A 26,558-nucleotide genomic window follows, 5' to 3' on the forward strand; every position below is an offset into this window, starting at 1 on the left:
AGCTGCTTTAACAAGATGCTATCTGCACTGCTTCAGGCTTGATCCACCCTTCGCCACACAGCGACTTGGGGAACTTAACAGAAGAGGCTCAATCACCAATATGTTGTTGTGAAGCGAGAAAAAATCAGCTGGCACCGTTGGAATATTCTGCATTTTTTGAATTCTTATATGGATTTGAGTAAGAACCCAAGGATTGGTAACGCTTTTCTATTGAGCAAAGGAACAACAATAATTTCACTTGACAGCAGGGATTCATATGTCTTGTTTGTATCCTCCTCCCATACTCTTTTTATAGTATTGGGTTACCTTACATCGATCACTGCTGCATCTCCCCTGCCCGCCTTGGTGAAACACAGGCTCCATATCAGCCTGATCAAAGCTCATTTCCAGAGGCAGAGACCGGCCATTAGCTGACTGCAGTAACTGACCCTGTGCTGCTGTGTGCTTGTGTAGTGTGTCCATCACTGAATATATTAGCATCATGATTCATAAATAACACTTCCCAGGCCAGCTGTGAGGTACATCATGTGACACCTGCATAACATCACAGGAGGAGGTGGCTAATTACTGGATTCCAGCAATAGACCCCTTTCTATGATGTGTTGCCTGTGTGTGTCTGTCAGTGCAGCAGCAGACTTCAGCCGAGCCAAGGTCGACTGAAAATACACAGGCCCGGTAGAGTTTTCCATGAGGAGAGTTGTTAGGGGATTGAAGCTAACAAATTAGGGTCAGCAGCCATTAGAGCTGCCTGAAACAATTAGTCAACAGTAAATGAATCAGCAACTATAATGATCATTTGTGATTCATGTCGTCAAGTCCGTTTTTTTTTAGAACAAATGCCAAAATGATGTTATCCACGCCTCTCAGATTTGCATATTGTTTTTGTTGTTCTCTGATATTAAACTTAATATATGGACCAATTGATTTATCAAGAAAAATGATTGACAGATGAATCAATAATAAAATGAACAGTTGTAGCCCTGGCGGATGATTTAAGTAGTTTGATTCTTAGAAATCCCAGCAATCATTTTCCCTCGGGGGACATTTCTTTTATTTATTCCAGCATAGCAGCACTCATAATTTAGATTTTATTTTTTGCTGTCGTATTGCAAAGTAAATAGCTATTTATAGCATTTATTTGGTCTTTATTGCACATTTTCTTTATTCTTCTTCTCTATACTGTAGTGTAAACATTGGCCCATTCTTTCATTCAATGTTGCACACTTTCCATCCTCTTTGGTTCAAACACTGCAACACCATTTTTATTTCATAAAGGCTAATTGATTTTTTATCTAAAAATTAACTACATTTATTGTGACCAAAATACCAGGGCAAATTCCGTGTATGTTGAAAACCTATCATGGCTGATTTGGACTTTGTTCTCTCAATACCCTGCTTTAATAGTCGATCGCTGAAATGCAAGTAGCCGAGCACAGAGCAGGGAGTGGCTCAGTCACTAAATGGTGTAGTATATTTCTCTCTTGGCAGATGGCTCTCAGCTGGTGTTTATTACTGCAAGGCCTCTTCATCCTTAACTCTCATCCTCGCTGCTGCTGCTATACATACAGATCCCAAATGGCTCAACATTGGTCCCCCAGTCGGAAGGGCAGGGCCACTTTTCTCACTGACATTTTGCAAGGCGTAGCCACCAGCGACGTGGCTCAGTGAGTCATTGGCTATCTTCAGACTGTTTGGGGGAAAAACGACACATGTTCCATACACTCACCAAAGGGCTGACATTGCTGTAGAAAAAAGGACTATTGACACTCAGGTTTTTTTCTCTGTGACTTGACCACCAGCTGCTAAGCCCTATTACTGAATGGCTTCTGTCATGTCATCCTCTGCTTAACTCTAGCCAGTCACGCAGCTAGCTAGTCTTCTGTTTGGATAAAACGCTGGCACCAGAAGGCACCCACACTGCAGCATCTGTGTGCCCTCTGTCACACTGCAAGCTGCGGCCCTATACTCCCCAACCACAGCTTATTATAGATGCAGCGCTGATGGCTATAGAGGACTGTAGCTATCGGCGTGCATTAATCAGGCGCTCTATGCTATGTATGCAGGTCTTTAATTTGTATGTGGCTGGGCCTGTTCTGTTCAGACAACCCCTCCAGCTGGGAAATACAAACAGACTCAGTTGCAGAATAGTCGTTAAACATTTAAAGTTCCACTATTATGCAAAATGCACCTTTTCATGATTTCTTCATGTTAACATGGAAAGCTAGACTCAAACCGGCAGTTAGACTCGGGGCCAATTAGAGCAGACTGCGCTTTTTGGAAGGCGGGGTTTAAATAGACAGGCTCTCAAGAGGAGTGTTTCAGACAGGCTGAAAGGGGGAGATTTAGCGATGACACTGTGAGAAATAAAGAGTTTTCTGGACTCTACATCAGGAAAACAGTTGAATATAAATCCAAATTACAATTCTGAACTTGAAAAATGTGCATATCATGTGACCTTTAAGTTCTATTTAGTTACCTTTCTTTCTCGTCATATTAAACTGAATACATGAATGAATCTCAAATGCAGAAATTTGAATCCCTGTTTTGATAAAAACCCAAGATAATGTCCTCTTTCATGCCCGTCACGTTACTTGTGAATAATGCTAAACTCGCATTAGCGAAGCACAGAAGTGATGAGGCGTCTTATCAGCATCGAGGGCAGAGCTTTGTCTTCATTGATCATTTTAAACACAACACAGGGTGGCTTCTGTCATGTCACTCCAGACCAGAATGCCTCAGATGGTTTAGACGATCCCTTGAATAAAAACAGAGACGTGTTGTTGTGACAGTTGCTGTTCAGCCCATCTCTCTGGTTCTGTTTTGTGAATTATAGCGTTCAACAAGCACAGCTGCACCTTTTGGAAAAACTGTTATGAAAAGGTCCTTTAATGTTGCAGCTGCTGCTGTTTAAATCTTCCTACGCTGCCCAGTAGGAAAGCCTGTTGTAACAGTTGTGTTTGTTTATTCTTCCTGTCCAGGTTTCCCTGAGCTACATAGAAGATGTCCATCATGGTGTATCCACGGGAAGAGAAGCTGGAGAAGCTCTCTCAGGAGGAGATCATCTCCAACACCAAGCTGGTGATCCAGGGTCTGGAGGCGCTGAAGAACGAGCACAACTCCATCCTGCACAGCCTGCTGGAGACCATCAAGTGTCTGAAGAAGGACGAGGAGGCCAACCTGGTGCACGAGAAGTCCAACCTGCTCCGCAAGTCTGTGGAGATGATCGAACTGGGCCTGGGAGAAGCACAGGTGAGACGGACCGCAGAGTTTACAACAGCCTGTTAGCAACATATGAACAAATCCTTCTGTTCATAACCTTCCGAACAGTGCTAAGGAAGTATTATGGAAAGTTTAGTTCATGTAAGTGCTTTAGAAGCTGATATTTTTGGTTCAGAGTAATTAAAAAAAGCTAATGTTGAGATAATTGCCGTTAAAGATGGTTGTATAGAAGAAATGTTCACACAGCAAAACAGTTTTGTAAAATAAACACCTCAATGTAGTTCAGTGTGTGTTGAACCAGTATGAAAGAAGACATATTATGGATGGAGGCAAACTAAGGGCCCGTGTCCACCTAACGCCTTTTTGCGCTCGGGAGTGTGTCTACTGAGCGTTTTTTTCGACCGCTTTTTTCAAGCGTTTTATGAGCTGGGAGAGAGAATGCTGTGATCGGGGGAGAGAAAAGCTGATCGTCACCTGTCAGTCAGACCTATCAACACTGGTTTAACTGTTTGGGCTTGCTGTTTTCTATTTAAATCGTTACATTGTAATATGAGTAGTCTTATGAAACAGAGAATACTTTCCACCATCCTCTGTTTGGATGAGGAGTTATCGCGGCTCCTGCAAACACACACGGAGCAAGTTGTAGGCTGATGTGTGCGCATGAAACGATCCGTAGGAGATAAAAAATACAGAGAATCAAGTGTTCGCCTAATCTGCTCCCACAAACGGGCTCTCCTCCCTCTGTTCTGGTCATTTTAAGTCACTATTTTCGTACAGTTTCGGGTAAACAGAGACGGAAAACGGTGGGAAAAAGGCGTTAGTTGGACACGGGCCCTAAGCAACCATCTCAAAATGACTAGTGCTTAAAAATATTAATATTTCTGCCTGCAGTCTCACCTTAATTAGACAATATAGACAACCACTGAAATGTTTTAATAACATTACTATAGATTGTGTATGCGTGTTATATACCCCCCCCCCTCCCTAGCCATTTGTTACCGTCTTCTCCTTTGTGTGTGTTCCTGCCTCCTCACGTCTTCCTCTTTCTATACTGAGCTTGTGTGCTGCTGATCGTGATTCATTTTTACAAATGACTCCCAAGCTCACAACCGTGTATAATCTCTGTTAAATCCTAATGCTCTCCTCCGATGCCGTCTCTCCATCATCCAGGTGATGATGGCCCTGTCCAACCACCTGAACGCGGTGGAGTCTGAGAAGCAGAAGCTGCGTGCCCAGGTGCGCCGGCTGTGCCAGGAGAACCAGTGGCTGCGTGACGAGCTGGCCAACACCCAGCAGAAGCTGCAGAAGAGCGAGCAGAGCGTGGCACAGCTGGAGGAGGAGAAGAAACACCTGGAGTTCATGAACCAGCTCAAGAAGTACGACGAGGATGTCTCCCCCACCGTGAGTCAACAGTCAAAGAGAATGATTATCACTTACTAGGGAAATTGCCTTTGCAGATACATTGTCACTTGCTGCTCACTGATTTTTGCAAGATTTCGTTTGTACATTTTTTGAAGTTGAATCGTTCTCATTGTAAAATGATTCTTCCTTTACAACGCTGTTAACCCCCTAAGTCGCTGAGTTCATTTGACTGGATTCAGATCTCATCTATTATTCAGCCTATGCAGTGGAATGAAGATGACTTGCTATTTATCATAAGCATAATGGGACAGAAAATACGGATCGAAATCCTTTGCTGTAAACCGACTTCAAACTATTTTCTTTTGAATCTACCTTTTTAAATGTCTGATTGAACTCATTTATCATTGATTTAACTGCCTGTGAAATTCAATACATACAGGAGAGAGAACAAATCTCACATGAATAAGAGATGTTATGGTGTTCCAGGAATGAGTCTTGATCCTTATTGACTTGAGTGCTGCATACACTCATGTTATTCTTAGTCACACAAAGAGGCTGTAATAGTCTGTATCCACCCACTGCTTAACTCCACGAGATGCCATCCTTCCAATAGCCTGAGGGATTTTCATGCTTTACATTTTCCTGCCTTAAGTCCAACTGAAATCACATGGTAGTCATCCCCTTTTTCCCATATACAGAGGTTAATGCTCTATTAAAGTTTGATTGACATAGACTGGTGCATAACAGTATCCCATTGAAATAATACAAAGCTTGGAAGCACCATCATAAAACCAATAGATATAAAATACAAGCTTCCCCCTTGTGGTTGGTCCAGTTTGTTCTGTCCTCTTTGAAATAATGATGATATGGACTAAATCTGGAGTGTTGAATGTCTTTGTCGAAATAGTCTAATACCACCAATGCATATACTGTATCTAACTTAATAATATTATATCACTTTTTTGTCCTATGATAATTATTAGGCAATATTATCTCTAAAGACTTTTTTGTCTTAAATGTTTATAAATGTAAAAAAAAGAAAAAGACGACAGTGTTGCCACAGATAGTAAATTAAATCAAATCCCCAGCATCTTTTTACTCTAATATAACAATATAACTATGGAGCGGTGCTTGACATTCTTAATTTCTGTGTTCCGTTAGCTGTTGTGGCTTTCACATATCTGATATGTCTGACACCTTTATGTTGTCATCCGTGATCCCTGCTGTCTGTTTGAGGAGGATCTAACTGTCAGTTTTTTTTTTTTTTTACTTTCAGCAGGAGGAGAAGGACCGCGGCGAGACACCGAAGGACAATCTGGACGACCTCTTCCCCAATGATGAGGAGGAGCAAGGTCAAGGAAGTAAGAACAACAGCATTCAGCAGCTCAGCATGGCACAATGATAACACAGCCTTTTGTTTTCTGTGAAAGAGGAGTTTGCTTCTAAAATGATAGTCGTCATTTAGAGTAAATGGCTTATAATACATGTTTATTGGGATTGGGATTTCAAAAAAAGTGTATCGGTCTGAATATCTTGTGTCATCATTCTTATCCATGTGAGTCCAAGACACCGGAATAGATAATGTAATGGCGTGCCATTCATCAGAATTATCCCTGTAATCTCATTATTCCCTGAGACCACAGTACTGTGTGCATGCAAACTTAGTTAGCTATGTAATCAGGTCAGAGTTGTTTTCCCCTTTGATGTACCATGCTGACCTTTGCCTTTTAACCTTGCCCCCTGTGTCCCACCCTCTCCCCCCTCACAGTGCCGCACCAACACAACAGCGCGGCGGTGGCTGCAGCCCAGCAGGGAGGCTACGAGATCCCGGCCCGGCTGAGAACCCTTCACAACCTGGTGATCCAGTACGCCTCCCAGGGCCGCTACGAGGTGGCTGTGCCCCTCTGCAAGCAGGCTCTGGAGGACCTGGAGAAGACTTCTGGACACGACCACCCTGACGTGGCCACCATGCTCAACATCCTGGCCTTGGTCTATAGGTCGGTAAATGTCTCCATATGGGAGCATTTCTTTGTTATATTATTCTTTATTTTATTTTTTTTATCTTGATTCATTTTTTAAACATATCTGTGCCCAAAGTTCCCACAGTACATATGTTGTATGCAGCCTTTCCTCATATTATAAAAAAAAAACAGTCTCAAATATGCATTTTCGGCAAAAAAAGTGTTGATGAACACAGAAAACACTGAGCATATTCTTTAACTAACACATCCATAGTATTTAGTTGTTTTGTTTATATAAACATACAAACAACAAATATATATCCCCCCCTCCCTGACTGCTTGAACATGGAGTACATTCACCTTAGGATAACAGAAAGAAGAACAAAATAAAAAGATGAATGCATTAATACAAAGTCACCAAGGACACCACATTTAACTGTACCAAATGGCATTATATATGAACTTGTTCTCACACATGCTTCATCTATGTTATTTTTCCTTTTTTAAATGGAAAAACATTTAGTTTACATCAAGTTGTAATGTCTCTCTCCCTCTCTCTTGTGCAGGGATCAGAACAAATACAAAGAGGCCGCCCATCTGCTCAACGATGCTCTGTCCATCAGGGAGAAAACCCTGGGCAAGGACCACCCCGCGGTAAGACTCCGATAACTGCAGAGTCTACTGCACACTTCCACTCAGTCACCCCCAATGATTTCCTTTCCCGCTGTTAAAGTATAGATCTGTTTTTCACCATTGGCCTTCAGGCTAGAAGTGATTCAATCACAAGTCACGACAGCTCATCGACCAAGAATTACAGCACACAAAATCTTTGCATTGCAATGGAATACACCTATCAATGGGAAAACATAAAAAAAGACCTTGTATATCATTGCCTGCAAGAAGAGATTTTTTTAAGAATTGATTTACACAGTGGCACCAGAACACCTTGTCAAGCCTAAAGGAAGCTACTGTATCACAGTAGAAGGTTTCTCTGCAGCTCTGTGGTCTTTGCAGTTTGCCTCATATTTTAGTCTTGGTCACTCAGTCTTATCCCGGATACATAATCATGAAACATTAAAAAGAGATAACCATCATTGGTGTGAATGCTGAAAGCATTCACAGCTTTGATATTCACCGCATTTATTCTTATTATTCCGCCATATTCATGTTCGGCCATATCTTCAACATGCTTCATTCCACAAACTTCCTTCAACTATCCTCATATTCAGCCCATTTTTCACATTATTGCTTTCATTCAAAATTTTCAAAAAAATTCATAACTTCATAATTAATAAGCAATTAAATCAAAATTATGAAAAGTTTCAAATCTCTTCTCCTCCCTGAGGATTCATCCTAGAAACTCCATTCTAACGTCTAAATGTTCAGCTCATTCCAGACAACAATAACTCATGAACACATTTTTCATAAAATCCATAATTTCAAATAAATTCGACTTTTTATGAAATTAATATTTCATGCAAAATTATGATTCCTCCTACTCGTTCATACTTCATCGTAGAAACTCGATTCAAAGTGTCCCATGTTCATCTTGCACGGGAGCACGTTTCCATAATTCACTATTTTTTCATAAAATTCATAACTTCAGAGATATTTAAAGGTTTATTACACCCAAAATCCGTATTGGGAATGCATTGGGAAATCCACAAAACGCGAAGCGTTTTGCACTGATTTCTAACACTTCAAGCTCACTGATAATTCATCCAACAAAGTTAATTTCTTCAACTAACAGTTCAGCTATCTTTCGTCTTTCATTGTTAAAATTCAACCTTTAAAAAAAAATGCATAGTTTTCAAATTACTCAGCCATGTTTGATGCATGTAACATCAATTTTAGTGATATTTAGAGTGTGGCAGAGTGGAGGAGAGGGAATAAAAAAGAACACCAGAAATCTAAACGTAAATTGCTCTCAACTCAAAAGTTTTTACATTAAAGAAACACATTTGACACTGAATATTAATTGGAATCTTCTGATTCTCAAAGTACGATCATTTTTTCTGTCAGACAAACGGTTTGCGAGATATGAGAAGCAGTTTGGGCTTATGCGTTCATTTAAAACCTCTGTCTGTGTGATCTGGTTGGGGAGACAAGTGGCCGTACGTGTGTAGATTACCAGCTGTTTACAATTGACACTGATTAGCTGTCTGTTACCATGGTGACCCCTGAACGTGCACCTGCCTTTGACATAGGCTAATGTAGGTCAAACTCCAATCCCTTATGCTCCATAGAGAGGGAGAGAGGGACACACACACACACACACACACACACACACACACACACACACACACACACACACAGACACACACACACACACACACACACACACACACACACACACACACACACACACACAGACACACACACACACACAGACACACACACACACACAGACACACACACACACACACACCACACAGACACACACACACACACACACTACACAGACACACATACACACACAAACACACACACACACACACACACACACACAGACACAGACACACACACTCCACACACACACACACACACACACACACACACACACAACACAGACACACACAGACACACACACACACACACACACACAGACACACACAGACACACACAGACACACACACACACAGACACACACAGACACACACACAGACACACACAGACACACACACACACACACACACATTTTAATTCTTTATTTGAGTCCACCAATCACATTACAACAGACAGGATTCAAATATTTCCAGAAATGAGATAGGACAGTGTTCAAGGGTATAAAAAACATCTCCTGCGCCACACTGCCAGGCTGCCTGTCACCGCTGATATGGAGCAGAACTTTGACAGCTGTTTGGATGTCCTGCTGGAGAGCCCTGCCAGCCTTAACCCAGTGAAAACAAGATGGTGGACATGCCCCAAGCTGCCAAAGATCAACACCACCAGTTTGCTTTGATAGCCCAGTTCACTTAGTTTGGACAGAATGAGCTGGTACTTCATGATTTTATCACTAAAGGCAATGTCCATGTACAGATCGTACACACAGCCTACTTCAAGCAGCAGCACCTGCCTACTGGCTCTGTCCAGAAACACAACATCCGGGGTGTTAGGGATGTTACAGAACACATCAGTAGAGCTGTTGAACCACTCCGGCATAATACGAGAATGTTTGTACATGGTCACATTTTCTGCCAATACTTTCTTTACAGCGCTAGCTATCAGATCGACAATTCGGTCGTGGCGTGCAATATAAAGTCCTTTGTACATAGTACAGCCATTTACAATATGAGCAACAGATTCAAGTTGATGGTCTGAGTGCATTATACAGTATGGATGGTTGTGTGCAGGGTACCATAGTGCCAGGTTGTATTTAGTAGGTAGCACCTGCAGTCTGGCTTTAGCTGTGAAACAGAGGATGTCCTCACCGACAGCAGCATTTGTGTACATGGAGTGTGAAGCAGAGTGGTTGGCAAAGTCCAGGCATGCTAGCTTCCCCTGCATTCTGAGTCCAGTCCAGTGTTGTTTGGTCTCTGCTTGCTTTACGTGGAGGAGGAGTCTCCTAGCTGTTGTGTTCTGTAGTGTGTGTTTTTCCTCATTGTAATTGACAGTAGCCTTGACTGTTACAGATGAGTCTGTCACAACTGCATCAGATGGCTGTGGTGCTGTGTGTGAGTTATGTTGTGTCCATTCCAGTTTAACTGTCATTCTGTTGCACAGATCATTTAGGTCCGGCCAGTCCGACCGGACTCCAAAGCCTGCAGCCTGTGTGTCCAGTTTCCCGCTCCTCTTCCTCCTGAAGCCCAGGAAGCTGTCCTGGCCTGCTGGGGCCAGGGGCACCTTCCTCTTCCCGAGGTCCAGCAGCAGGGAGGCTCTGGCTAGCTCTCTGACTGTGGCATCGTCATTGTTGAGCATTCGGATGAGGTGTGACAGCCTGGTGGCAGTGTATACCCATTCCACGTTTGGGACACCCAACCCCCCCTCTTTATGTGAGAGGAAGATGATGTCTCTGGTAGAATGAGAATTCAGCCCTAGCCATTTCCTGACAGCCTGGACTGTTTTATTGTTCATGTCCCGTAGGACATTTTGTGGGATGTGGATGTTTGCAAAGAGGTGTTGAATCTTTGCCAGGGCCACCTGTCTGATAGCGTCCAGTTTCATGACCACAGGAAGGGGGGAGGAGTCTTTGAAGGCCGTCCGTAGCACTGTGACTAGGCACATGCTTTTTTAATACTCCTTGTCCAGAGCGTATCTTTTCCAGCTGCATTAACGATGGCAGTTACAACGGGCGAGATGTTTAAGATGTTATGTTGCGATGAGGGAGCGAGAGACAACACGCTCCCGCTCCGCCACACACACACACACAGATACACACACACACACACACACACACACACACACACACACACACACACACACACACACACACACACAGACACACACACACCCTACATACACCACAGAGACACACACACACACACACCACACAGACACACAACAGCCCCACACACACACACACACACACACACACACCAGAGAGAGAGAGAGAGCTTATGGAGAAAATTCAAGATGCGTTAACTCAGTAATTTTTCATCCAATAAACTTCATTCCACATTTTACATGTTCAGCTCCTTCAGGGCATTACATGGTAGTATCCTGATTGAGCTGAACACAGGGTTGGGGGTTCGATTCCCCGTTCCAACACCAAATTTTAGACTTCACCGGATTTTCTTAAAAATTTGCACAGATGTTGAGTATGACTCAGAGATGACATCACAAGAGTTTAGAGGTCAAAGTTCAAATTTCAAGGTCACTGTGACATTGCCTTTTGTGACTGCATTCTCATGAACGCTTCCACGGTTTTTCTTCAAATTTTGCACAAATGTTGATTCTGACTCAAAGATGAACTGATTACATTTTGGAGGTCATAGTTCAAGGTCATAATTAATTCCTAATTCCAGCTAGAAAGTCCATTCAAACTTCCAAATATTCCACATTTCTCAAACATTCTATTTTTCAACCATTCTGTTCATTCAGATATATTCATCCTTCGTTCTTCATCAACATTCAGCAGTGAAGTTTATTCAGCATCAGCTTCAGTTCAGCAGCGCAGCATTCACACCGCAATTTCTTCAGGAATTGCATTTCTAGTTCTATTTGATCCATGTGGCTTTGAGCTTTTTGATAGAATAAAGTGTTATGACTGATGGGCTATTAAATATCAGTAAATTAGGTTGTGTTTTTGTGAAGCCGAACTGCCTATACAATAGCAAGTGGCCTTACTTCTCTCGCTCTCTCTGTTCCTGTCAATCCAGGTTGCTGCAACACTGAACAACTTGGCCGTGCTGTATGGAAAGCGAGGAAAGTACAAGGAGGCCGAGCCTCTGTGTAAGAGGGCTCTGGAGATCAGAGAAAAGGTAGGACGCATCCCTGGATAGCACCAGTCCACAGCACAGCAATCCAAACATCGTCTCAATTAGCTCATTCTTATATAGACTAATTAACAGTGATAACAATTCCAAAATGTCAGTTTGAGCTACTGTAACACCAACCGACTATAAATAAAGGGAAAAGAGCAAACAATCTTTTCTTAATTTGTCTGTGTAGTTTCCCGCTGGGGGCCACTCCCGTGTAGGAGGGGAACTGGAGAGTTTAATTGAGAGCACGGCTGAGAATGCATAGCAGGCCTCGGGATGGGGTGAGGGGGGGTGAGGCAGGAGATAGATAGGAGACATGGAAAAGCTACACAGCTCAGAATGGTACAACCAGAATCTATTCGCCTGAAAGTCCTATGCTGTATTGATCAGCCCAGCCTTTTATTAGATCTCCTAGTGCCTGCAGCGGGTAGAAGTGGATGCAGCAAGAGGTCCAGAAGGGAGAGTTGCATTGGAAAAAAGCTAAAGGCACTGAGGCAGAGAAATGAAACTGAAGTGTTAATTCTTCTTGATTTCCACCAGGTCCTGGGGAAGAACCACCCAGATGTGGCCAAACAGCTGAACAACCTGGCCCTGCTGTGTCAGAACCAGGGCAAGTACGAGGAGGTGGAGTTCTACTACTGCCGCGCCCTGGAGATCTACGAGGGCAGGCTGGGCCCGGACGACCCCAACGTGGCCAAGACCAAGAACAACCTGGTGAGACCACTTACCATAGACCACATCATTTCCCAACACCACCTTGTTTTATTGTACAATTCATTTCGATAAGAATTGCGGCCCCCCCCCCCACTGTGCTGTGAGCGTACCTAGGTAAACACAGGCAGAGCACAATCACTTATTTCTTCTGTCAGCCTGAGCCTGCTCTCTGTGGGGGGGAGGGGGTGTTCAGCATGTGGGCTCAAATTGCTTTCTTGCCTGCAAAGCTTTCACCTGAAATGTCCTAAAACTTTTTGGGATTCAACTGAAGTTTTTCAGGTTTACAGTTACACTGTGACTGACTTTACAAAAGGACACACTTTTTTTAAATACTGGCTTTAAAAAAAAATAGAAGTCCTGAAAGGCAGCTAGATTTTAATGCTAATTTTACACCTGTCGGCACCTTCAGAGGTGTTTTATAGAACAACTTTGTTTTGATCAGCATTTGCTTTTAGCTGTACCGCGCCAATTGTGCTGCCTGGTGTCTTGCAGCTCTCCCAAGTCCCTCCTCCCTCCATCTGTCCCCCTCTCAATGATGATGGAAAGCCTGTGGTATTATATAATTTTTCATGAGTCACAGCACAGGAGAAATATGATGACAGGCTGCTGCCCCTCTCTCTGGTTGTGAGTCAATAGGCCCATTTCAATAGGCCCAACACTAAAACGGGCTTCCGCTTCTCATTTCTCTTTCTCAGGCGTCCTGCTATCTCAAACAGGGGAAATACAAGGAGGCTGAGGACCTGTACAAAGAGATTCTGACTCGTGCTCATGAGCAAGAGTTTGGATCCGTGGATGGTAAGGCCCCGCAGTAGATACGGTAGTTTACGGAATGTGTTAAGGGTATTTCTATTCTAATGTGTTGGAGGTTCTTTTTTTTCAGTCAACCTAAATACTCAATAAATAAACATGTGCAAAGACAAATGGTGGTGGGTCAAATTAAATTTCAGCATATCCAGATTTTTTTTTTTCAATTCACCTACTCCACCTTTGTCTTACCCTCCAACTACTGTTTGCCTCACGCCAGCGAGCAGGGAGTGGACTATGTGCAGAGTGCCAACCTTCACCATTCAGAGGACACACACAATCCAAACTAACTATTCAAACAAATAAAGAGTTAACTTGTCTGAAAGATGAACTCGTGTAATTTTCTTTTCATTGGCTTTCCTCCGAGGATTAACTTGAAATCAGCGTTAAGCACCAACAGTTTGCATCCTTGGAAATTAAAAATGTGTCACATGATATGGAAACTAGTGTTAGATATCTAAGGAGATGTATATTCTATATTTGTGTGAATATTTACTGAACCTATAGCATGAATATATACTAAATTGTATTTCCTTTAAAGCTTACTCATAATATGTGGAATGTGTGTACTTAATATTTGAGATAATCATATTGATTTTGAATTAATTTGGGGGAAAATCTGCAAAAATGTTTATTAAATGATTGTATTGAAAAAACGAAGATGTGTTACTGTATATTACTGTACTTAGTTTTAATAAATAGGGTTAACGTTTTTTTTTAATTAATATAATAACAACAACTTAAAGGTCCAAACTGACTGGTTCATGAAGCAAACTCAGCCTGTGACATCAATGGTTAATGAAGGATTCAATGAAACATCCTAAGGGGTTGAATCAGTTCATGTGTGTCCCAGTCCTGTTGTACCATATGTAGACCACCTCTCTTGTCTGTCTGTCTGCAGCTGAAAACAAGCCCATCTGGATGCACGCAGAGGAAAGAGAGGAGAGCAAGGTGAGGGCTTTTGTACGGTCGACCTGGTGTCATACTGAACAACGGCAGAACAATTGATGAAACACTGTAAATCAATCAAATGTAACATCATTTTTCATTTCTTTTTCCCTTCATGGAAAGTGAAATAATATCCTATATTGGGTTGCTGTCCCTCACACACAATATAAGCCCCAGGAGGCATATGACAGTTATATGTAAACACAGGAAAAAAGAAATGCTGCTGATCCAGTTCAAACCACCACTCCCCCTCACTCGTTTTTTTTTCTTCCTCTTTCCCTTCATTTACTTCCAGGGCAAGCACAGAGACAACACCCCCTACGGAGAGTATGGAGGCTGGTACAAGGCCTGCAAAGTCAACAGGTGAGGCAATGCGTGATAAGAGTGTTTTTTTTTTTACAACTTGGCCGTGATATAAAGACACATAGTAAAGACCAGAAAGTGATCCCTTTACATTGTTTTCTAAATGCATGAAGCACATATATTTATAAAAAAAACAAAAGGTGGAGTGATTCTGGAGAACGCTTGTTGTCAGAATAACTTTTTGTCAAAATCAGTGAAAATCGTGTCACTGCTACCTCTACACACCGTTTGTGCCCTGTAAAAAAAATACAGTGTTTATAGACAGCCTATAGGCTCCGTAAACAGGCATGTCTCTAGCTACGGTGGGCCCCCTTTGTTTACATACCCCTTTTTTTCCTACATACCAGTTTACAGAGCCTAGGCTGTGTATTATTACCAGATTTATTCTCCAGAATCGGTGATAGTCACTTTTTAAGGAATGTGACAATCGTCTTGATGCTCCAGTATTTATGTTAATTGTTACTGTGTGTTTGTCTGTGCCCAGCCCCACGGTGAACACCACCCTGAGGAACCTGGGAGCCCTGTACCGCCGGCAGGGCAAGCTAGAGGCTGCTGAGACCCTGGAGGAGTGCGCCGTCAGGTCTCGCAAGCAGGTCAGCACAATGTCTTCAAATTTGCAAATATTTTTTTTGTTTGCATGCAGATACATTATAAGCTCCTATTTTTTTGTAAAATTCTCCAAAAATATGTTCCCGGTGTTAGGATATATACGCAAATCTCATTTTATCTCTTTCCCCTTTCTCTACATTGCTTTTGGATCCAGAGCAACACAGTAAGTGGTTTGTCTCTAACTGATGGCCCTCTCCCATAGAGCCTCCGCAGCTCTCTCTCTCCCCCTCTCTCCCCTTTTAACATCACTCCCATCTCACAAGTCATTTCAAATGTTCTGTGACAGAATGCACTAAAAAAGAGACAGAAAACATTAAATTCATTTTAATGCATCCATGTAACTTTGCACTCTCTCACCCATATATCTAAAAGCTAATAAAAAAAGTACCTCTGAGCTACTTCTCATTATTATGCATCTTGTCTTGTGTGTGTGTGCCTGCGTGTGTTATCCCCTCACCAGGGCATAGACCCCATCCACCAGACTCGCGTGGTTGAGATCCTGAAGGATACGGATGGGGAGAGGCGGAGGAGCCGCGACAGCCTGAACAGCGTTAAGTATGAGAGCGGCACTGAGACCGGCGAGGAAGTGAGTATGGGCGTGGAGTGGAACGGGGTGAGTACAGATCCACTATAGTCCACTATCATAACGCGGCCAGTAGCCTCACTGGAAGAACAAGGTGCTGCTCGTTAAGTCACACAGGGAGCCGTGGACTGGTACAGAACATCCTACATAGGAACACAAATTTCAAAATAAAAAGACAGTGACTTGTTGTTATTCAATTCAATGGGGCTTTGTTGGTTAACGTTGCCAAATCGTATTACTTAAAAAGGGGATCACCTTTCATTAGGAAGCAGGAAATTGACTCCTGTGGCTACCTTAATGATCCGTCTGTCAGGAAGCCTTACTGGATGATCCCATTCTCTTTATTGTGGTCACACACTAGACAAAAGCACAAATGAGTCCTTCCTGGGTGACTCACTCTATGACGTCAGTGTTGAAAGGCATCATGAAGTGAATGAGAGTGACATCATTCTGGGAACAAAGTTGCACAACTTACCTTTTCACAAAATGATTTTGATGCACACCTTTTAATTAAAGAAAAAGAAAGAAAAGTGGACTAGATGCTCCACCATCTTGCTTTGGCATTACTCATCTGAACTGTATCTGTACCAGTCCATCCCCTCCTCAGGCCTTCTTCTTCTCATGAGGTTTAACCTGGAAAGAATCCCTTATTTTATTTTGCAAAGTTGTAAAGCTGATTGAGTGTCTTGGCACGCCGACCTGTTGTTTTTGTCACAGCATCTGAGTTTGTTTTGGACTAGATGTTTTGTGTTGTTGTTGTTGTTGTTCATTGCTTGTCAATGAAGTCCCAGTGTCTCGTTTTTTAATAAGTGGTTGTTTTGCTGGCAATGCTTCTGCACGAGTGGAGCGGTAACAGAAAAAAAAGAGAAAAAAAGGCACGGGCTCATTCTGCGGCACCCTGGGAACATATGAAATATCGATTCGCTTTTGTCACAGAGATACAGTCCGGCTAAATCCCAATTAGGATATCTCATGTGTCCACCATTAAACATAACTGCCACAGGAATCCTAATATCCTTAAAGTTCAGTCCCTCTGCACAGTAAACTGGGCGGTTGATACGTATTGGTTCATCCTCCCGCTTTATTGCCTCATTACTACGTCCACTCTGGCTGTGTCTCAACAGTCGTTAGTGTCATTTCAGCACAGGGCTATTAACTGTGCGCAGTGATCCCCTTTGGACATGTCATCCATCCTTTCCTTCTTAAAGAGGTTAGTGCTGAAAACATGATAATTCAACGTAGCAGTATATGCCGTTAAGTAGACACTGCCAGAGCTGTGTCCCAGCTCCGAGAAAGCCCTCTGGTCAAGCTTACATAAGCCAAAGAATAGAGATTGTGCCAGCAGAGTTTAAGCCCGTGCCTCTACCCCTCCCTTCAGTGCAGCCACGCCTTTTTTTCACCGCATCCAACAGCGTCCAAAACATGCATGTAGCGTTGCAAGCCTTTAACATGCACACTAATGGACCATTGTATGTTCACTGTGTTTTCACGTGGTTGAGAAAAATGTCTGTTAACCCGACATCTGCTGCTCTATATTTTTAACATAAAATATTTAAAAAAAAAAGCTGGGTTTCTATTTGCTGGCTGTTGGTGTGAATGCGGATGCTCTCCCTAAACACGTGTTTGTACGCATAACACAACTACTCCAATGCGCTTCAAAAAAGTCATTCCAGCAAAGGCAGCGCAGCATGTGTGTTGTTCATCCAGTGTGCACCTGTTTTTGTCTGGCATGCAGAGAGAGGACAGATGGGGGCGTGTGTGAGCATCCTCTCAAATGCTTCCAAAGATTGTCTCTGAAAGCAAATTTGTCACAAAAAAAAAAACGTTTCAGCCTTTGACTAAAATATTCTTTAACAGATTCCTTCCATCCATTCATTTACAGTAGTTTAAAATATGTAACTACAACTTGGCTATTTTGTGTTTTAGAAATATAGGCTTGTAAAGTACTTTCTGCTGCTAAGAAATGTTGCGATAGGCACGTCGGCGCTATCACTCCCCTACTGATAAGTCAGGGGCTATAGGAGTGGTTTACATCCTCACACAAAGGATCTTGAAACTTACAAGAACATAACACTGATTAGATGACAGTATATTTGTGTCTGTGGTCAGGCTGGTTAGTAGTGTGTGTGTGCGTGTGTCTTTTTAAAATGCATGATATGACTTACAAGTATGTGCGTGTCTTGTTATGTGCTTTGTGCTCTCGGCTAGACGCTTCAATGTGCTACCTGTTAAGTGTGCATGTTTTTCTAGATTTCATCCTTGGCTCTTTTTTTTCCCCCTCTCCGTGTGTCACTAACCTACATCCCTCGTTGATCAATCTTTTGCCATGACAACCAATCAGCCTGTCAATCAAAATGTTCTTTTTCTCGCTCAGTGGATTGTACTCTCCCTCTCTCACTCTCATTCCACACAACAGTACACTTGGGTGGGTTGGTATGTAATGACAGAATGTATAAGATAAGCAGTCGTCTCTTACAGCACAGGGCAAGCCGAGACTAGACTCAAAAGATCGATATAACTTCTCCTCATTCATCAGATACACACTTTGTTTTAGGGAGATTTTACCTTGCTAGGCTTTTTACGCAGCATCTCTGTATTCACAATGCTGTAGATGTACATATAGTATTCACCATGTTAGTCCCTGTTAGCATCAGTGGAAGGGCTAGAGCATTACGCCCGATTGGGTGCTGATGCTAGCAGATGTCCCACGTCTGCAATGCACAGTCACTGGCTGGGTGCAGCGTGCCAAGTTCAAGCCTTATTCCGTAACCCAGGGAGGAAAAGGGAAAAAAAAAATCAGCTGAGTCACAGTGACTGCACCCACAAACCTCCACTGCATCATTGACCTGCTTGATGTACTGCAGCTCCCTAGACAGCAGAGAAATGCAAGCTCCTGTGCTGCGGGACTTTTGAATATAATTTTAGTTTGTGTAACATCCCTCAACTGGGCTTTACAAAATACTCTAAACCAGAGTTGTTAACATAGTAAAGCTGGTGCAAGGTAGACAGTTATCATCAGACTATCGCAGTGAAAGGGATAAAGCTCAGATTTACCAACTGTGCAGAGTAGGAAGCCCAACCCCAGAGATCTTATAATCTTACAATGTGTGCCTTTTTTGTCTTTTTCTCTCTTTCTCTTTTTTTTTATCAGGCCTAAGCCATCAAGATTATTCCTCCATCCTTCTTCTCCTTCTCCTCCTCCCAGCACAATAGCAAAAGGATGTGTGTTGTCGTTCCCCTCTGGCCTTCTCTGTCCTCAACAAAGCAACAAAGCTCCTCTACCATTCCCGGTGCCCCCTTCGGCAGAGACTCAGAAAAACTACCCCCATCTCCCCCACACACACACACAGACACACAAACACACTCTCTTCCTCCTCTGTACTACACATTCATCTGACAACTACTGGGACGCTTGGTCTTCTCACTTCAACTATGTATCCCTCTCTCTCTCTCTGTCTCTGCCCTTTTTCTCTGACTAACCACCATTTCAGAAAAAAACACGTTCTCTCAACTCTTTCTCTCACATAACATGGGGAAGAAAAAGAAGTCTTTGTGTTGAGTCGTTTGGTCTTTGTTGTGTGTGAAAATCTTTTTTCCCCCCTGTGAGGAAATCACTCGCACATTTTTTCCCCCTTCTCTCTCTCTCTCTCTCTCCAACACCCGTTTGTGATTTGTCATAGGTGCATAGTAGAATTATATGGCTAGATAGAGGCGCAGGAGAGTCATTTTATTGGAAGAAGGCAAAACAGAAAAAATGCTGCAAGATTTCAAGGATCAGTGTCAACCTGTTTTGACGGCCCCAGACACATCACTCCACAACCCCACAGTCCAGATATCAATAAATAATGAATTTCCACAGTTTGCTCTGCATTGGTCTCACTCCGAAATTTGTTCATTTGCCTTTGGCACTCGCAGTCTGTTTTCAAGGGGAAAGTTGACCTTTAACGCTAGCTTCCAACCTGGTGCCTGTATTTAGCCAGTATAGTATTTTTTATTGTTTTAAAGGCAGGTTTTTTTTGTTGTTGCCATTATGTGTGTTTTACGTTTTAAACTAATGCGACGATGAGATCAAATGCCTAAACGGTTTTGGTAATAAATGGTACTGGGTAGTTTCACCTGCTATTCAAAATGTTAATCTTTTTTTTAATACTTCTGCTTCCTATTTTGCGGGAAATGAGAAGGGAGGATTGCCATTTTTTGTTTTTATAGATATTTTTAATTTTAATTTTGTATCAATTTGTTTACATTTTTTTAAATGTCGATGAGTTTTGTGGCTGAATATTAAGGCAACAGTGCCAACGATGCCACAGTGTTGAGCCTGTCGTGAAAGAGCGGAAGGGCCCACGTCACATAGGCCTATGGGCTTGACAGCGAATTGGTCGGGAGCACGGCAGGCTCTCGTTGCCATGGTCATTTATTTTCAAGTTGCTCTCCCGGGCAATAGTGTCCTTGGTTTTGATTGAGCGTTCACACAGGCTCTATGTGTACTAGTATATGTACACAGCAGCTTGCATTCACAAAGGGAATTGGCAACAAACCGGCTGCTGCTTTTGAAGCCAATATGACAACACAGAGACCAACCAGAGCACAGACACTGGCCACTTAACGGATGGCTATATAGTAATGGATTTCAAAATAAAGGACGTAAAATGCCCATAATTGCCTTTATTTTTGTTGGTGTAGAAGTAGAAGCTATAGTGTTAGATTCCACAGTAGTATTAGTGTGCATTTGTGTGTGTTTTCGGTGGTACAGTCAGTCACAGTGCCCACTCTGGCCATGGATGCTGTATTTTGAACACAAAAAGCTTAATGGAGTGTGTTGCCTTTTTCTTACACCGTCGTTTGCAAGTAAACATTGTCGCTTTGGTGAATCATTTGTTTATTGTAGGTGCCGAAAAAGTACAGTGCGAGTGTTTCCTCCAAGATCAACATGTTGTTTCAGATGTTTTAACTTGCTGAATGTAAAATGACTTTAAACACCGTGGAGATGTAATTGTAGGCTGTATTCATAGATTTGACAAGTGCATTGATTCACTACATGGCTTTTCGGTATGCTACTTGCCTTGATTCTTCATTCCTTCCAATGAGTACTCCTATAATTCTAATGCAACTCTGAACAAAAGATTTGACTGTGTACTATCACATACCTATGAGAATATTGTTGTGTTAGTGGAATGCTTATTTATTGAACTGTCTATTCTTGACATATATAGTGTGACTTCAGTTTTCCTAAAGAGGACAAACATAAATGGTAAGGTCTATTAAGCACCATCTTAGAAAAGTAGGACTGCATTATATATATTTACCATTTCTGCATTGTGAAGATTATTGCATCAACACCTGTTGGTATTCTCAAATAAAGTTTTTCATTTGTGAAGTGTTGTCTTTTCTCTCTGCCTTGATGGAGACGCCTGTATTTACATGCAACCAGTGGAAACAAGAGATTCTTGTTCGCTTCATCTCGGTTGGCCGCTGCAGAGCCACCCCAGTGGAACAGAAATGTTTAGTCTTTAAACAAAGTACAAGCAAATAGTGTGATTTACCCACAGTTTCCTCTGCTGGCAATAGGCCTGTAATGCATTATGAAGATCACACCTCCCAACACTGGTGTATATATACAGTATTGTTTTCTGGGTCCGGCCAAAGTTGGAGGAAGGTACACCTCTATTTACTGTGCTATTAGTTATGAAAACACACTACGTAGAATAGCTGGTATGCAACAAACAGCAGACTAATGTAAAAATGAATGGATGGATGGATACATTACTGTAAAGAAAAGCTTTGAGCTGATGGATTAATATTATTTTAGATTAATTTGATTTCTCTGTAGATTGATCAATCATTAAGTGTAAAAATAGTCAGAATATAGTGACAAACATCTACAACACTATGCTGACGAACAATGTGATCGTTGTTTAGTTCAGCAAACAACAAAACCCCCCAAAGAATCAGATTACTCTCAATAAAGTCAAAGACGCAGCATATTCTACCAATTAAGACAATATGTCAATAGTTACTGTTAGTGGACAAATAACATTACAACCACTACAGCACGATGAGGCCGTCAGACTGTTCACCTTGCTGGATGAATGCGTGTGTTCACCTGTGTAAACTCAACCCATGACAGTTGATTTTGATAATGCAACTTAACATAGGTACATTTGCTTGTTGTTCACAGGATAAAAAATAATGGACTTATGTTTTAAGTCTAATTTAGATAAATTAAATCATGTTATCATTGTACACACATTGACACACCTTGCTTAATATTTACTTGCTTGTATCATGTATGTATGGACCCTGCTTTTTGGAACATGTCAATATCATGTTGACTGGCTGCAACCAGCCATTCATAATAACAAGAGCGGCCTGCACAGCAACTAATGTGAACCACAAGCATGCCTCTGCATAACTTAGAAAAAGAGTGCTTGTCCCTGTGTCCTTGGTGTGTGGGTTGATGCCTGTGTGTGTCTGCAGGACGGCAGTGGAGCCCTCCAGCGTAGCGGCTCTCTGGGGAAACTCAGAGACGTCCTGCGCCGCAGCAGCGAACTGCTGGTGAAGAAACTGCAGGGCAACGGGCCGCCTGAACCACGCAGCACCAAGTAAGTACACAAGAAATACTTTTTTTTAACTTTTTTGTCTCCAAGGCACTTTCCGTTTGTGTGCACCCCCTTTGGACAAAAGCCGTAGTGTTTTTACTATGCCAGCTGTTATTCCTGGGCAAGCGTACCCATGACAAAGGCATTAAGAAAAACGATATAAAAATAGCCTTCCTTGCCTTGATGGTCTTGTTCGCTGTTACCTGCAATTTATGATCATCAGAGAAAAAATTACACAGTTTCCGAAATATTTAAATGTTCCTCGTTGCACCTTTTAAGCTTAGCCCTAAGGTTGGGTTCATTGGAGGGATGGATTGTTTCTGTTGTGTTCAGTATTGATAATGATAACTCTGGAAAATGATAAGAAAGAATACATTTGAAAAAGAGAGAAAGTTGGATGACAGGCATTTTATCCATAGTACACTGTTTGTTGAGGTACTGTAATCTAATATTAGTTTGGAAAGGAACTCCACAGCTGCCACAATAATCATTATTTTGTACATGGCTGTGCCCTGATCTCGCATTCATATGAACATCATTTTCCTACTATTCCTTCCACAGCATGAAGCGAGCTGCTTCGTTGAATTACCTGAACAAAACCAGCGATGACCCCTTCCAGGTGAGGAACAGTTAGTACGATAACACAACGGCTTACAGTGTATTATGCTTCTGCTTCTTCATTTGATTTTAACTTTCACATTCTCCCCCTCTCTCTTGTATCCGTTCTCTCGCCTTCCGTGTCTCTCTGTCAGACTCGGGGAGGCCGAAATTTCAGGGAGAGCCGGGGCCTGAGCTCCAGCACTGTGGATCTCTCCACTGGAAACTGAGCAGGCGGCCGGCTGGCCTGTGAACCCACCCAAAGATGATCACCCCACAACACTACCACACAGCGTCTAACCTGCCCACCTCCAAAAACCTCCCCCTAGTTTTAGACCCAATGACATTTCAGTCATCAGAAAAACATGCGTAATTGGTCTTTTACTGCTTTGTTTTTTAAATCCAGGTTGTAGCTTTCCCCCCCTCCCACCCCCCCTCTCTTCCAGATATGGTTTTCTGTACGTTTCTTTCATTGTGTTCCTTGTACTGTTGTCGCCTCAGTGCCTCTTAAATGTGGCCCAAGCTAAAAAGAAAAAAAAACCCTCTAATTCATAATCGCTGTGATGCTGCACTTTCACCTCATCTGTTGCCATTGTGTCTCCAATTGTTGCTTTATTTCTCCTTGATGATATTTTTGATTTGAAATATTTTTGTTCCTCGAATTGTTTGTGTCTTCCTGTGCCATCCGTTGTTTTATTAGTGCAGATTAGATTCAGAAAAAGGATACTTTGTAGATTTATATTCTCTCTGGAAAGTAGAACTAGAATAAATAGAGTGTCTGGGTTTGAAATGACGTAATGTAAATTTGGTGTGATAACACTGTTTGAAAGAAGAAAATCACTTTTTATTTTTTGATTTTTAATGGTTATACATTTGCCTGTTGAGATTTATTTCTAATGCGAGTTGTTGGTTTAAGCTTTGGGAGACAGGGTGTAATGTTTATCCTACTGACATGATGTAATGTGACTTTGTGTCCATACAAAGTTGTACAGTTGAAAAAAAAAATGTAAATGGGCTGCTGCTTTAAGCTCCACGACTTTGAACACTACCATGAAAATGTTCAACTTTTTAAATTGTGTGTATATATAAATAAGAAATGATGACGTGGGACTAGGTTGCTTGTTAATTCACCCTGGTCATCCTGAATGATATATCTGGTGCCATCGTGTGACACTCACTTGCAGGCTGGCTGCTCCAGTCAACCTCTTTGAGCTGCTAAACTGTGAGCACATCTTTTTGAAAATGTTGTTTACAGTGATTCGGATGTACGGTAGGTCTATATTTCTACTATATAATAATGATAGATTTTGCACAATTCTCAGATGGGTGTCTTCTGTTTTTGATTGCATATTGTGTGTGTGTGTGTGTGTGTGTGTGTGTGTGTGTGTGTGTGTGTGTGTGTGTGTGTGTGTGTGAATCCACTCAAAAATAACTGGAATGTCTCGTAATTATTCTTGATTTCTCTCATACCTTGTAATAGATTTATAAAATAGTCTCATGCTAATTTCACCAATCATGTTATTCATCTGCAAAATGTGTTTGTGTAGGTTTAATCAGTCGTTGTTGGTGAGAGCTGAATGTAGTTTCAGTTTGGACTTGATTCTTAAACAATCCCATGTGTCATGAATACTGCCAATCTGAACCACTGTCTGATCTTCATTCAAAAAAATAAAACCAACAATTTTCATTTCCACTGTTATGTCTTCTTGCCCTTTTCATAAACCCACAGTTTATTAAAACAGTGGATTCCAGCGTGCAAGAGCTTAAACGTCAGTGTGTAAGTAAGTGTGGGGACCTAGTGAATGCTGATGAGCTGTCAAGATGTGATGATGTGTGTGCCAGAAACCCCCGTCTTATTTCCTAGTGGTTTAATATGGAGCCACAGCCCTTTATGAAACTCCGAAGAGCTTTGAATGAACTGATCCAAGGATGAGTTTGGTTCTAGGGGAGCTGTCAGGGGCTCCTCCTTTCCTTCAATGCCCTGGAAGTCACTCCGAGTAGCAGAGTGCATTAGTGCGTGACAGTTGACAACGTTCCCTTTAGACATTTCAAATGAAAGATGCGTGCAGATTGGCGCTCCTGTTCACTGAAATGTTGGGACTTCATACAAAAGAATACAAATAAAATAGTTTTGTTTTATGTAGCGCCTTTCAAGAAACCCAAGGGTGCTTTATAAAAGTATAGGCTACATCATATGTAGGCGTACATTTTAAAATAAGACTGTATTGTGTTCACTGACATGAGTGTGACTACACGGGTGTGATTCCCTGTTGATTTAAATGTGGCTTTCCCCAGACACTACTATATGAAATGGATATTATACAACATCAGTGTATTGTGCATAAAGCCACTAATAAATTGTCATACCTACATTAATTTAAAAGAAAACTAGTTTAGAGAGGAATGTAGCATTAGTGAAACGTATTTAGATAATGATAATAATATTAATAATAATATAATAATGTCGTTTTTGACATTTTAACAGCACTAAATAGGCCAAAGGAGCAACTTCATATTCTGAATTCGCATAACACAATGCAATTCATTTCAAAAAGATAATCCATAAAACAACGCATGCTGGAAAAAGGTTGTTCGTTCTTTTGAATCATTCACCTGATATAAAACCATTCTGCAAATGTGCAGTTAAAGGAAACAGTGCTCAGGTTGAACCAGGGGGTCGCAGTGTTGTACTCCTTATCCCAGGGCAGGTACAGGCACAGGAAACTCTATCGTAGGGAAAGAGGGGAATATGCGTCAAGTGGAAAGAGATTAATAAACTAGAGGATGTGTGATGTTTCGATTTCAAAACAAAATTATTTTATTTTCTTTGTGGTATGTCCCCAACTACGATACTGTTGAACGAACGCGTACGGGCTTTGTTGTGTTAAACCATGAAAGCTCAATACATTGACCCAGCGTTCCAATCCCCAGCACACTATTTAGTAGACCAGAATACGATTTAGAATGTCCCAATGCATGTCAAATACATGAGGCGATTATATGCCCCAATACATCCAATTGTATTTTGCAGTAGGCCAATAGGCCTATGGAAACCACCATGCTTTAGTATGTAAAGTGAAAAGAAAAAGCATGTGATTTGAAGCATGTCAACGCAAGGATAGCAAAACGAAAGTTAAAAATAGCCTCCTAACAAAAACCTATTTTCTAATGCAAATCCTACTTAAAATGTGTACAATCCAGTTGGGCAAAGGACAACTCTCTGAATAATGTTAAGCAGGAACACAATATGAAATTAAATTCAAATTAATTTCTCCTTAAATACTCATAGATTGTATATTTAAAAAAAACACTAAGCTATATAATATAAAATAAATGTGTAATATTTATTTTTGAAATTCCAAACCGGAACTTGTATGTG

General features: G+C 41.7%; 1 protein-coding gene across 3 annotated transcripts in view; it reads left to right on the forward strand.

Moving 5' to 3' along the window:
- The window catches only part of klc1b (kinesin light chain 1b), a 29,531-nt gene extending 4,659 nt beyond the window's left edge, over positions 1–24,872 (forward strand). Inside the window, exons 2-16 of one of the 3 annotated variants that reach the window (XM_080036995.1) lie at positions 2,979–3,249; positions 4,390–4,620; positions 5,858–5,942; positions 6,350–6,578; positions 7,109–7,196; positions 11,861–11,962; positions 12,503–12,676; positions 13,372–13,471; positions 14,382–14,431; positions 14,724–14,791; positions 15,276–15,384; positions 15,861–16,013; positions 22,461–22,585; positions 23,144–23,201; positions 23,335–24,872. In XM_080036995.1, coding sequence (XP_079893121.1) covers positions 3,001–3,249; positions 4,390–4,620; positions 5,858–5,942; positions 6,350–6,578; positions 7,109–7,196; positions 11,861–11,962; positions 12,503–12,676; positions 13,372–13,471; positions 14,382–14,431; positions 14,724–14,791; positions 15,276–15,384; positions 15,861–16,013; positions 22,461–22,585; positions 23,144–23,201; positions 23,335–23,409 — 1,896 coding nt within the window. In that variant the 5' untranslated portion in view covers positions 2,979–3,000 and the 3' untranslated portion in view covers positions 23,410–24,872. Of the gene's footprint in view, positions 1–2,978; positions 3,250–4,389; positions 4,621–5,857; positions 5,943–6,349; positions 6,579–7,108; positions 7,197–11,860; positions 11,963–12,502; positions 12,677–13,371; positions 13,472–14,381; positions 14,432–14,723; positions 14,792–15,275; positions 15,385–15,860; positions 16,014–19,134; positions 21,361–22,460; positions 22,586–23,143; positions 23,202–23,334 lie in introns of those variants that run through there. The other 2 variants (XM_080036996.1, XM_080036997.1) reach the window with 2 other exon arrangements.
- Positions 24,873–26,558: the final 1,686 nt, after the last annotated feature.

The sequence above is a fragment of the Ammodytes marinus genome (genome assembly GCF_949987685.1).
Source record: "Ammodytes marinus genome assembly, chromosome: 11".
Taxonomy (NCBI): domain Eukaryota; kingdom Metazoa; phylum Chordata; class Actinopteri; order Uranoscopiformes; family Ammodytidae; genus Ammodytes; species Ammodytes marinus.